Source organism: Phacochoerus africanus, chromosome X (genome assembly GCF_016906955.1).
Source record: "Phacochoerus africanus isolate WHEZ1 chromosome X, ROS_Pafr_v1, whole genome shotgun sequence".
Taxonomy (NCBI): domain Eukaryota; kingdom Metazoa; phylum Chordata; class Mammalia; order Artiodactyla; family Suidae; genus Phacochoerus; species Phacochoerus africanus.
This window is the reverse complement of record NC_062560.1, coordinates 129,340,599-129,352,575: the sequence shown is the minus strand read 5'-3', so window position 1 is coordinate 129,352,575 and position 11,977 is coordinate 129,340,599. Positions and strand designations below refer to the sequence as shown.

The window sequence follows — 11,977 nt, the reverse complement described above, 5'->3', positions numbered from 1 at the left end:
GTTTCCACCTGCGGCCCCAGCCTCGGGGAGGGGCTTTATCTCCTGCCCCCAGAAGAGGGCACGCAGCGGGCTCTCTCCGGGGTCAGGCTTGGAGGCGGCGGCGGAAGCTGGAGGGGAGGGCGTGCAGAGGCTGGTGACCAGGTCCCGCCCCAGCAGGGAGCGTGGCCGGAGGTCCTTGGCGGGCCCTTGCCGCCCAAGCTGCCATCGCCACCTAACAGCCAGTCCTCTGAGCGTTTCGCTCTACTCTCCAGACGTGGCTTCACGGCACCCACCGCGACGTCCCAGCTTAAACTAACTTGTCCACACACAGCCGGGACGCACAGCAGCCCCAAGGCACTCACCCCAGATGGGACCCCATCCAGGGCACACGCCGAACTTGCTGCTGACACTTAGCCGAGGCCTACACCGTGGTGGCGCTTGGAGCAGGGAGGACCAGCCTCCTGACCTCCGCACTCTTCACAGTGATTTTGGTACCGAAGGAGGCGGCGTCTCAGAGCTCTGCTCTCACCAAAGGCTCCAGATTCCCAACAGCCACGGCCCCTCCCCGCAGACCACCTCCTGGCAATTCATCCAGCCGCCAGCCAGCACGGGAGCCTGCCGATCCCTCTGGCCCTGCTGGCCGCCCCCGAGCGCTTACTAGCGGTTCTCGAGTGGTTGGTTGATCACTGAGTTTGTTAAGAGCCCCTCGTACCTAGTCAATGTCTTGAATGAAGGTTCCAGAATATCTGATCCCATGCCAAATGAAAGGCCCAAAGGCAGAGAAAGGGAAGGCATCAAATTGCAAGTAGGCCATGAAGGTCCTACCTTTTTTTAATGAAAATACATTTCTTGTTCTACTAGCTTGAGGTCAGCAGTTAGTTAGAAAATCCAACAGGAATACTTAGAAACTTCGTAAGTAAACTTTAATAAGTAAAAATTACAACCTTCTCCCAGCAATGAAAGTAAATGAAGGTTAAAGTGAAAAATAGAGGAATGCTTTGTTGGCTTCTCTCACGAACACAAGCAGCCAGATGGGTTTAGGTGCATGAAGTGGGTACAAGCTCTGAACAAGGGCCAGAGGGGCTGGAAAGAGCTGACAAGATGCAACACCAAGGCGCTTGGCCAGGCTTCTATCCGGAAGGAAACGGGGTGACAGAGGTGGCTCCGACACTAGCATAGACCGCTGTCCTCAAAGGACACTGGAAAGACGGTTTGTCCCCTCAATCCACAACCCAGCTCTACAGCATTTCGTGGAGCTGACTGAATGCTTCCGAACTTTCTAGACAAGGGAAGGGGCGGGGGAGCAAAGCAGGAGAGGCCCGTGACGCTACAAGGGTTCCTGGGCGGCGCGGGGCCTGAGGAGGAGGCCCCCCAACTCTCTCAGGCAGAGAAGGGACGAGGCTAGGTCTGCCCGCTTCAGCGGATCCTTAGAACAGGACGAGGTGTGGGAAGGCTGCCCCAGGCCCGTCACCAGCTGAGCCGCGCGGGAACTCTCCGCCCTTTCTGGGCCTTAAGTTCCATTCCCTCGAGAACAAACGGAACGAAGTTTTCTCAATAAGGCTTTAATGTCTCCATCCACTACTCAGAAACCACTTCCACTTTTATTTTCTTCTTTTTCTTTTTCTTTTTCGTGGTGTCACTGTCCTGGGAAAAAGAGAAAGCAAGCCTGTGTTCACCACGGCCAATCCGCTCGCAGGGCAGTGCCACGCAACCAGGCGGCCGGCCCTCGCAGCGCCTGCCTGCAGCCCAGCTTAACCTCGACTCTGCCCCGAACGCCCAAGCCCTTTAACGACGGGGCGCACGTGGGTCCCCGGCCGCACACCCGCACGGCTACGCACCCCATCTCCCGGCTCGGCCGCGCCCTCGGGAGCGGCCTTGGGCTTCTTGTCCTTCTTCTTCTTCTTCTCCTTCTTCGGCAGCTGAGCAGCCGCTGGGGACGTTTCATCGCTTTCGCTCTCCCGCTTCCGCTACGGTGGAGACGGGACACGGGCGTTAGGGCTCAGGCAAGAACGGACGCGCACATTTCAGGTCAAAGGCACGCAGGACGGGCTCCAAGTGTCGCACCTCACTTGCAAGACACTTGCGCCACCACCGCCCGACCCGACGCTGTCCCGACGCTGTCGCGCAGCAGAGGTGGCGGTCAAGGGCAGGCTGGTTCCCGAGCCTCGGCCCCCAAAGGACATTCCAAACAGGTCACAGCGCCGCTCACCTTTGGGGTTTTTGCTGCTTCAGCCACCAGCTGTGGGGCTTTTGCTGCTTCAGCCCCTGCCGGTGGGGCTTTCGTGGCTTTGGCCGCCGCCTCCTTCTTCGCAGGATCACTGCAAGAGATGGCACCGTAAGCCACGTGCGCTGAGCGGCTGGCCGGTCGTAGCCGGCTGCCAACCACTGTCCCGCAGGCCAGACTCGAAAGGGGTGACTGCGTGTGGTGCGGGCCCAAGGCCCTCCCGGACCGGGGCGGCCAGGGGAAGCACCTGCAAGGCCCCACGGGCCAGTGCCCTAGTGCCCGCCACGGTGCGCTGAGCAAGCCGCGCCCCCCCACAGCCCAGGTGGCACCGCGTGTGGCCAAGCGCCCCCACCTGTAGTCCACGTAGTCCTGCGTCCAGGCGGCGGGCGTGCTGTCGGTGGGCTTGCCGTGCTTGTCCAAAAGGCCCTGCTTGATCATCAGCCTCTTCTGACTCGCCTGGGACCGGCGGGGGATCAAGGTTAGAGCAGCGCCAGCCCGAGATAAGGAGCACGCGCAGGTCACACCAGAACTTGCCCTCCCCGGAGGAGCCGAGCTGGGGCTGGGCCCGGGCTGGGCAGAGGCTGCATGGCCGACCGTCCTGGTGGGAGCCACGTCACTCGGACCACAGGGCCTTCGCACCTGCCATTCCTGCTGTCCGGGATGCTGCATGCGCGCGCGCACACACACACCCGCCCCCCCCCCCTCCGCTCTCCCTCAACATCTAGCACCAGGAACCTGGCACAGCGCACCTCAAGTCCAGACCTGTCACCCAGAGTCCCTCACTGGGGGCTCCGGAGGGGCCAGGCACCTCTGCCCCCACCAGGCTGAGATCTCCGAGGCCTGAGGCAGGCCCATTTCTACCTACCGCGGACTCTCCAGGGCCCAGGGCAAGGACACAAGCTGCCGCGTGAGCGCTCAATGAGGCAAGACACGAGTTCCCATCACGGCTCAGCAGTAACCCAACTAGGATCCATGAGGAAGTGGGTTCGACCCCTGCCCTTGCTCAGTGGGTTAAGGATCCGGCGTTGCCGTGAGCTGTGGTGTAGGTTGCAGACGCGGCTCGGATCCCGCGTTGCTGTGGCTGTGGTGTAGGCGGACGGCTACAGCTCCGATTCGACCCCTAGCCTGGGACCCTCCATATGCCGCGGGTGCGGCCCTAAAAAGACAAAAAATAAAGTTCCCCTAACCCCGACTGAGAACCACTTTTTGAAAAGCACAGAAAGAGCCCGCCCCTGTCTCTAGACCCGACTTCCAATCAGCAAACATCACATCATTCAACACCGCTGCTAAAGAAGAAAAGCACAAGGCGAGACAAGTCCGAGCGCTTACTTTGGGGCCTAAGCCCCACTTCCGAGGGTACGTGTCCCTCTCCATGATCACCCTCTTGATCTTGGCGACCACGCCGTGGTCGCAGGTGGAGATCACCGCCGTGGTCATTAACGCGACAGCTGCGGGCGGGGGAAGAGAGAAGAGAAGGCTGCCAAGGGGAACACTGGGGACTCACGGACCCCAGGCCCATCTCAGAGCCTGAGCCCTACGGCCTCGGCCTCGAGGGGCCCTCTGCCGAGGACCGCGCAGAGAAAAGCCACTATCAGGGGAAGCAAGCCCGGGAAGTCACGTCCAACTTATCTTAGCAAGTTGAAAAAAGACCCCACCCACGGGTGCTACTCCGTCCAAGAAAAATGGATGCTTCCTCGACCCTTAGGCGAGGCCTCTCAATAAGTTAAGTCAGAGGCCCGTGTTTCACCCCCGTCACTTGCACCAGAAAAGCAGCACGTCTTCAGGATCCCTTCCAGGTCTGAGCAAGACCAGCGCGAAGGCGCCCTCCCGGCGGACAGCAGCCCCGGACCAGCCCTGAACACACGCGTCATGCTTGCAGCTCCGGCCACACACACGGCCCCTGCGACGGCCTTTGTCAGCGGCGCTCACCGACCGGGAGTGGACGAGGGGCTGTCCCCTCACCGCGGACGTGCACCCGTCCCCGGCAGGCCAATTCGCGGCGCCACGGCCCCCAACAGCAGCCAGCGGGACACGCGGCAGCGCACCACCCTCCCCGCCGCCTGTGCCTGTGGGACGCGGCCCTTGGCCGTGCCCACCCCTGCAGAGCCCCCTCGGTGGGCCCGCTGGGCCGCCCCTCGTACCCATGCAGATGGCCTCCCCTTTGGTGGTGATGACCACGATCTCCTGGTTGACCTCGATGCCGTCCTCGTACCGGAGGACGCCCGGCAGCATGATCTTCGCCCCGTAGCAGATGGCATTGACCTGCGGGGATGGCCCCACCGTGAGAGGCCGGCCCGGCGCCCAGCCGGCTCGGCAGCGCTTTCGCTGGAAAGCAGGACCCGGCCCGCGTTTCCTGCAGCGGCTCCTCCCCACCCCTCACGGCCGAGCGGGCGGAAGCCCTGGCAGAGCCGGGACACCTGAGAACAGGCTCCCACGTAGCCGACCAGCCAGCCTGCCTGCCTGCCTGCCTCGCAGGGACCGTCGAGCCCCGGGGACCGAGGTCAAGGCCACCCGCCCCTGAGCTCTCGCTCACGCACCGTGCTCCACCCTCCCCGGGACTCTCCCAGAAGCCACCGTCTGACCCCGGCTGCGGGGGGGTGGGGGGGGCACGCTCACGCGCTTCTGTCCGGCGTGATTAAGCTGCTCGGTGACTGTTAGTACCTACACAGTTGAGGTCATCGAACTGTAACTGAAGACCCGCATGTGAATGAGGAAGCTCAAATTATTGGACGTATGCAAAAATGTACCTTTTTATGGCTACATGATCCTCAACAATAACTGACTGTGCACTTGGCCGCAAAGAATCTCACCTTCTGAAAGGCCCCCTTCTCTGATCGTAATATGCCATCAGAAATACAAAGGCCACTCAGCAATGATTTGAAAAGGAAAAAACTCATCCTTAAATCACTACTAAAGAGAAAACCCAAACCAACACAATTAACTGTGTGTTTCCTTTCATCATGAGATGAATTACTCTAACTTTACTTAGTAAACATGCTTAGAAAAAAAGGCTTGACAAGCCCAGGGACATTTGGGTTTTACAGCCTCAAACTAGGACTTAAACAAAGACTTGAACTGAGATTCCTAAAGGAGAAATAATTTATCTCTGAAACTCTCTAGTCTCAACCTTTTTTTTTTTTTTTTGTCTTTTTGCCATTTCTTGGGCTGCTCCTGTGGCATGTGGAGGTTCCCAGGCTAGGGGTCCAATCGGAGCTGTAGCCACCGGCCTACGCCAGATCCACAGCAACGCGGGATCCGAGCCACGTCTGCAACCTACACCACAGCTCACGGCAACACCGGATCGTTAACCCACTGAGCAAGGGCAGGGACCGAACCCGCAACCTCATGGTTCCTACTCGGATTCGTTAACCACTGCGCCGCGACGGGAACTCCTCAACCTTTTTTTTTTTCCTCCTCTTGAGGGCTGTGCCCACAGCATAGGTTAAGTTCCCAGGCCAGGGGTCAAATCGGAGGTGTAGCTGCTGGCCTACACCACAGCCACAGCCACGCCAGGTCCGAGCTGTTTCTGCGACCTACACCACAGCTCACAGCAAGGCCTGATTCCCGACCCACTGAGCAAGGCCCGGGATGGAACCCGCATCCTCATGGATACTAGTTAGATTGGTTTCCACTATACCACAGTGGGAACTCCCTAGCCTGAAACTTTCATCCCCATCAAAACAACCCTTGCCAGCAATAATTTAAATAAACCAAGGTTTCTCAGTCACATTTCCCGAAGGGCAAATTTTCTGCACCACAAATTGCCTATTTCTTGAACCAAGTTACTTACTTTGGGCGAATTCTGAAAGGAGTTAACTTGCCTGACTTCAAAATGGAATTAGGCCTAATTTATATTTGGCTTTGACTTAATGAAAAATTCATCATAAATGCTTCCATTAACAAAAATAAAAGAATCCAGTGTCCAATCTACAAAATCAGAAAAAAAGAAAGTACACCCAAAATGAAAACAATTACTAAGTTCAAAAAGTTGTATTTCATGCCTTTAAACAGAATGAAGTTCTCAGAACACTGAGCACAGCCGGTTTTTTTTTTGGGGGGGGGGGCACGCCCTTAGCATGCAGGAGTTCCAAGACCCAGGATCAAACCCCTGCTACAGGAGTTACCCATTGTGGCTCGGCAGAAACGAATCTGACCAGCATCCATGAAGACGCAGGTTCGATCCCTGGCCTTGCTCAGTGGGCTAAGGATCCAGTGTTGCCGTGAGCTGTGGTGTACGGAGGCTGGTGGCTACAGCTCCGAATGGACCCCTAGCCTGGGAACCTCCATATGCCACAGGTACGGCAGCCCTAAAAAGACAAAAAAAGAAAAAAAAAACACCAAAAAAACCATGCTACAACAGTAACCTGAGCCACTGTACTTACAACGCCAGATCCTTAACCCACTGTACCACCAGGGAACTCCCCACATGTCATTTTTTGAAATCACATTTTGGCCGACTGTGGACTCAAAATCCAGAACTTACCGCACTGTCTTTCATGACCAGCCGCTTATGAGATGTCAATAGCTTTTCCAAAGGGTAGACAACTCGCCGCAGGTAACTCTCATCCTTGTGGTTGTCGTACAGCCACTGGGCGTCAAGCACATCATGCATCGTCACCATGTGGTCCTGAAAAGCAGCCACAGGTGAAAACGACTCCGCTGCCCCTCGGCCTCCAGTAGCCAGAGGCTCTCAAGGGTCCAAGCTCTTTACATTTATGCCTCCTTCCCGAAGGCCTCCAACTGGGGACACGTAACCCTAAGCAGGCATCTGTCGGCCGAGGAGGCAATGAACAGAGTCACGCTCTCTGGTCAATCAATCACCTCCCCGAGCCTGCGTTTCAATGTCCCAAAGTTTAATTAACAGAACAGGGGAGCAGCCCCGAACTGAACTCAACGCTTTGGAAATTGCCTTCGCCAGGAGGGGGAGCAGGGAGAGTTCTATCACGGGCTGAAGGTCCAGGCACCAGCCAGCGCGGCCACTCGAGCCACAGCACGTACCTTTTCACTCATGACTCCAGACCGAACTCGCCGAAGTTCCTGCATCTGCCCGCCAACGCCCAGCAGCAAACCAAGGTGTACGCACAGCGTCCGGATGTAAGTGCCGGCCTCACAACTCACCCAGAAGATGCCTAAGACACACACACCAGGGCAGCACATGTTTCTTTCCCTAAGTAAACCCAGCCCCAGCTGCGAAGCCCCGAGTCACTGCATCTGCCCCAGCGAGATCTAAGGCCACGGCCGGAGGCCGCGCCCGCACCAGACTCCCGCGCGGCCCCCGCGGCCCCCACCTAGTCTCCTCTCGGGGTCGAACTCGATCATCTTGCTCTCGTAGACCGTCCGCACCCGCAGCTGCCTCTTCACTGCAGCAATGAGTGGGGGGCGCTGGAACAGGGCACCCGTCAGGGTTTCCAGGGCCTGAGAAGGGGCACAAACCACAACAGACACTTGCTGCATGGACGCTAAATGAGACGCAGGGGCCGACGTGGGGAGACAAGCGAAACTCGAAGTGCCTCTCCCGAGCCCTCGGGCCCTAACAGGTGCTCTGCATTGCCGAGGCTCTCGTCGGCTCCCCAGGGGCGGCTCAGGCCCTCTCCTCCGAAGGGACATGACCGCCTGTGCCTCTGCCACCTGCAGTCACGGGTCCCAGGCGGCTGCGGCACCCATGGAAAAGGGCGCAAGACAGGCCAGCCAGGAAAACCGACCTGCCTCCAGAGGCCCGGGGACTCGGAGACCCAAGCTGCTACCTGCAAGGCGCCGGCCCTCCAGTCACAGACTTACCCTAGAGAGCTGAGTCCCCCCTTCGATAGCATTGTGCAGCCGGACAATCCCCACGTACTCTTTGCCTGGAAGATGACAAAAGAGTAGTCAGGCGTGGCCGCTGAGTTTTCTGTATCTTTCATATGCTTCTACCACTCCCACTCTGTGCAACCAGAAAAGGCAGGCAGTTTGACCTGCTTGCTGTTTCTATAAAATTTGCCTCAAGAGCGGGTTCACGGTGCCGATGGGAGAAACGCATGAGGACACTGTCTCATGCGGAGGTCAAAGGCCACAGACTTTCCCAGATGCAGATGAGGGGCGGGGGCTTCAGGCAGAAGCAGCAGCATGGAGTTACAGGTGACAGAGGCCTAGAGCCGGATGCAGCGTGCAGAACTCATACCTCAAACTACAAGAAAGGCAGACCCGCCAAGACCTGGCAGAGGAGAGGCGGTACGCAGAAACCAACAGAACCCCTGCTTATGTTCTGGGGATTTTCGGGGGTCATGCCTGCGCCACAGTAGTGACCCAAGCTGCTGCAATGACCCCCAGGTCCTTAGCCCACTGCACCACCAGGGAACTCCCCTTGTCTGCTTTTACTAATGCAGAGATCACTTCCGAGAGCCAAGATGTCATCGAATGGAAAGGAAATGCAGAACGCATTCCAGCCTCAAAGTGGCCCCCTCGCCCCCTCCACATACCTGCGCTCTGCTGGGACTTCACCAAGCGGGTGGCTCGTTCAATGCACACTATTAAACAGCCGGTCACCTTGGGATCCAGGGTCCCGCTGTGGCCCGTCTTCTCCACCCGCAGGATCCGTCGAATCCAGGCTACCACCTCATGTGAGGAGGGGTTGGAGGGCTTGTCAAGGTTGATGAAGCCTGTCCTGGAACACGGGAAAGACAGCATGGCGTCATGGGCTCTGGTCCTCTAGTGAGAACGCAGTCTGAAGAGGGAAAGAGAAGAGCCCGCCTCGGGAACGGTTACCCGGCGCTTCGGGCAACGCCACCGTGAGACACGCCCACACCTTCCGTAACTGAGGCGCAGGGGTCGTTTCGAGACGTTTCAACAGTCCTGCTCCCAACACCCTACCTGATATAGTCCCCGATCTCCCTCTTCAGGGGATTCGAACCACAAGGAAGAGGAGTGTAATGTGTCGTCCTTACATTTAGCTTGTCAAAATTCTAGAAAGCAACACAAAATAAACAAATCACTAACACGTTGAAAACAAGAGTCAGAACCACCAACCGAGACATGCCTGCTCGTGGGGGCCTCCTTTTGGAGCCTGCTCCTGTGTTTTCATTACCCGCCGTGACAGACTGCTTAGCCTCTTTACATGCTGCAAAGACCAACTTCCATCGTGATGAATAAGAACGAGACCAACGTGACCCGTCCTCCAGAAAGATTTCTTGGGCTTCTACGGAACCAACTCGGCTACGCGTGCAGGCTTATGCATAAAACATGGCCTGGCCTTGACCCACCAAAGAGGCCCAAAATGAGGAGGACTGGCAACAGTTTGGGCAAAACCCGACCAGCCTGTTTCTGCCACGTGCTCCGATCGCGCTTGTCTCAAGTCGGCCACCTTTTTTTCACCCTTTCCCAAGGCTCCATCTGCAAGCACTCCCTTCAACCAAAAGCCAGCTTTCGTGTGACCCCGTTTCATTTCGTCTTGGTCCTATCGCCACCTCCCACCCCTAGATTTTAATTTTCGCGACAGTAGGGACAGCACCCCCCTGGTTCACTCGCAGGTCACGACAGAGAACCGCATGCTCTTGAATGACACACGCCGGCCAAGCCGAAGCTCGACTGCATGGACTCACACGAGCAAATCCCAGCCTCTTGCCTCGCTCACATATACTGCTTTATCCGAACGCTTCGTCGAGGGGTCTTTTACTAACTTTACTCCCCATGTCAGAGCTGCTGCCCGTTACATCGTTTGTGAAAACTGTAATTCGACTCCTTGCTCGACTACGCCATTTACACCCAACCCAAGAGTCCACAAAGTCCAGGGAACACCAGGCGTAGCGTGCAGCTAGACACACTTCAGGGGTCAGGTCCTGCAGCCATCAGCCCGCCTACCTCTGAGAGAAGATACGATTTGCCAACAGCCTTAGAGGTTAAATGACTGGCCTAGGGTCACACACTGCCTGATGCGAGCAGTCTGGTGTCAGAGCACACACACTTTCAAGCACGGCCTGCTCCACAAACTGGTTCAGGTCCGTACCGGGAAGCTAAGTACGAAACTGAGAATGGTTTAGAAGTGAGGCACCGACCTGACAGCATACGCACCTTTAGCAACAGGGGCCACTGAGATGTGTCCAACTGAGCCACTTTGGATTCAGGTTTGATAAGAAACTCTTCAGCATGCTGTATTTCCTGCCACAGGACAGAAACACAGCCTGTTAGACTTCCCACTTGATTCTGAACAATTCCATTCCTACCACACAAGTCTGTGCCTTTAAAATAAAAACCAAAGTAGCCTGTGCCTTCTCACCGGGACCTCCAAGGGAAAGCGGCTCAACAACTCAGAAGGGTGAGTAAAGTGCCACCAAGTTATGTGGCACAGGGTATGTGGGTGGGAATTTCAGGCAGAGCAGTTGGTGTGGCCAACACCCTTTAGCAAAGGCTACCTCTTTAGACAAAACGCTTAGGTTGGCCAGGGTTGTGCAGTTTCTACCCAACCACCACCCAATTCCAGCCCATTGTGCAGAAACCTCTAAAAGAGTTACCTTCTGTAACTGCTGTCTCAGTAACCTTTCTTTTTAGTAAAAGCGAAGTAAAAGAAATTCCTACTCACAGCCACATCTTCTTCTGGTAATGATTTCCGCTCCTTTTTCTTCTTATGCTTCTTCGGTAAAATAAGTACTTCTACAGAACACGCCAGAATTGGAGTTTTCCCAGAAAATAAAGGCGACCAAGTTTAAGTCAGAGAAGGCCACTAGGGCAGGTAGGAAATGCACCGCAGGGGAGACGACGTGGGGGACCACATGCGCGGGCTGAACGCTCGGGTGACGACAGCACTGCACGTGTCGCCTCCCGGCCCGGCTCACCACGTGGCTGCGGCGGGGCTTAAACACGCCAGGGTGCTCGGCCCGCGGGCCCGTAACTTTCCTAAGTGACCGCGGATAATCCCCGAAGGCTAGTGGCTCCCAGAACTTCCTTTCGACTTAGGGCTACGCGCTCGCCCGAGCCCCTCCGGCCTCTTGTCGGTCCGCGGCGTCCGACCTGGTGGCAGCGGACGCCTTTTGACGGCGACCCAGGGCCCTAAGGGGCCCTGGATCGCCGGCGGGAGAGCCGGGCCGTGTGGCGTCAGTCACCGAGGGGCCTCTCGCTCTCCCGCCCTCACCCGTGGAGCCAAGGCCAAGAGACAAGGTCGGCAGGAGGCCCGGCGGCTAGAGCTAGCAGAGCTCGGGCCTCGACGTTGTTCCCCGCACCACCGGCTCTCCCAGCGACGGACCTGGCCCCGGCCGGGGGGATTCAACCCGATCGCCCGGGGAGGAACGACACTTACCTTCCGCGTCCGCCATGTTGCCCGGCAGAGCGTATGAGCCGCGTGGGCCACCCCCGAGGAAGCGACTACAGACTCCCGCCGCCGTCAGGCCGCGCCGCCAGGGCCCGCCCACCTGTGCGCCGCCCCGTGCGTGTCGTGCAGCGGGGCGGGGTGGGGCGGGCTCGGGCTGGCGGGGCGGAGCCCGAAGCGCGCGCGAGACGGCCGCACGACCTCATTGGCGGAAACCCCGGGCCGCGGCTCTTGCGCGCGTGCGCCTTGGGCCTCCCCCACCCCCGTCCCGCCCTCGGCGGCTGGGTCTGGGAGCGCCTGCGCCGCCAGGCCCCGAGGCTGGGATCCTGTGGGCGTGGCCCCGGCGGCCAGTGGGCGTGGCCCCAGCGGCCAGTGGGCGTGGTCCCGGCCGCCGCCCGCTCGCCTCCTGGGCCGGGACCTCAGCCGAGCTCCTAGGCTCCCCGCTGAGCGCTCCTTGCGTCCTCTCGCAGGCCCTTTAAGGTTGGTGCCGAATCAGCCTG

The 11,977-nt window shown here is 58.2% G+C and overlaps 1 protein-coding gene and 1 non-coding gene across 2 annotated transcripts; both read right to left on the bottom strand.

The window, feature by feature from the left end:
• Nucleotides 1-884: 884 nt before the first annotated feature.
• Nucleotides 885-11,587, bottom strand: DKC1 (dyskerin pseudouridine synthase 1). Its single transcript, XM_047765888.1, has 15 exons — nucleotides 11,469-11,587; nucleotides 10,755-10,825; nucleotides 10,247-10,333; nucleotides 9,050-9,141; nucleotides 8,659-8,843; nucleotides 7,982-8,046; nucleotides 7,492-7,618; nucleotides 7,202-7,332; nucleotides 6,687-6,830; nucleotides 4,345-4,465; nucleotides 3,533-3,651; nucleotides 2,556-2,659; nucleotides 2,189-2,297; nucleotides 1,818-1,946; nucleotides 885-1,623 (listed from the first exon to the last, which is right to left on the bottom strand). The coding sequence occupies exons 1-15, from the start codon at nucleotides 11,482-11,484 to the stop codon at nucleotides 1,558-1,560; spliced, it is 1,566 nt and encodes a 521-aa protein (XP_047621844.1). The 5' UTR covers nucleotides 11,485-11,587; the 3' UTR covers nucleotides 885-1,557.
• On the bottom strand, nucleotides 6,970-7,107 carry LOC125119008 (small nucleolar RNA SNORA36 family). The gene has a single exon (XR_007132972.1). It is a non-coding gene; the product is annotated as a small nucleolar RNA SNORA36 family (small nucleolar RNA).
• Nucleotides 11,588-11,977: the final 390 nt, after the last annotated feature.

Bases quoted from the DNA above. Each gene is read 5' to 3' on its own strand.
- DKC1 (XM_047765888.1), bottom strand. The intron at 2,298-2,555 runs GTGGGGGCGCTT...CATCTCTTGCAG, and splicing joins CAGGACTACGTGGACTACAG to TGATCCTGCGAAGAAGGAGG. The intron at 1,947-2,188 runs GTGAGCGGCGCT...TCTCCACCGTAG, and splicing joins AAGCAGCAAAAACCCCAAAG to CGGAAGCGGGAGAGCGAAAG.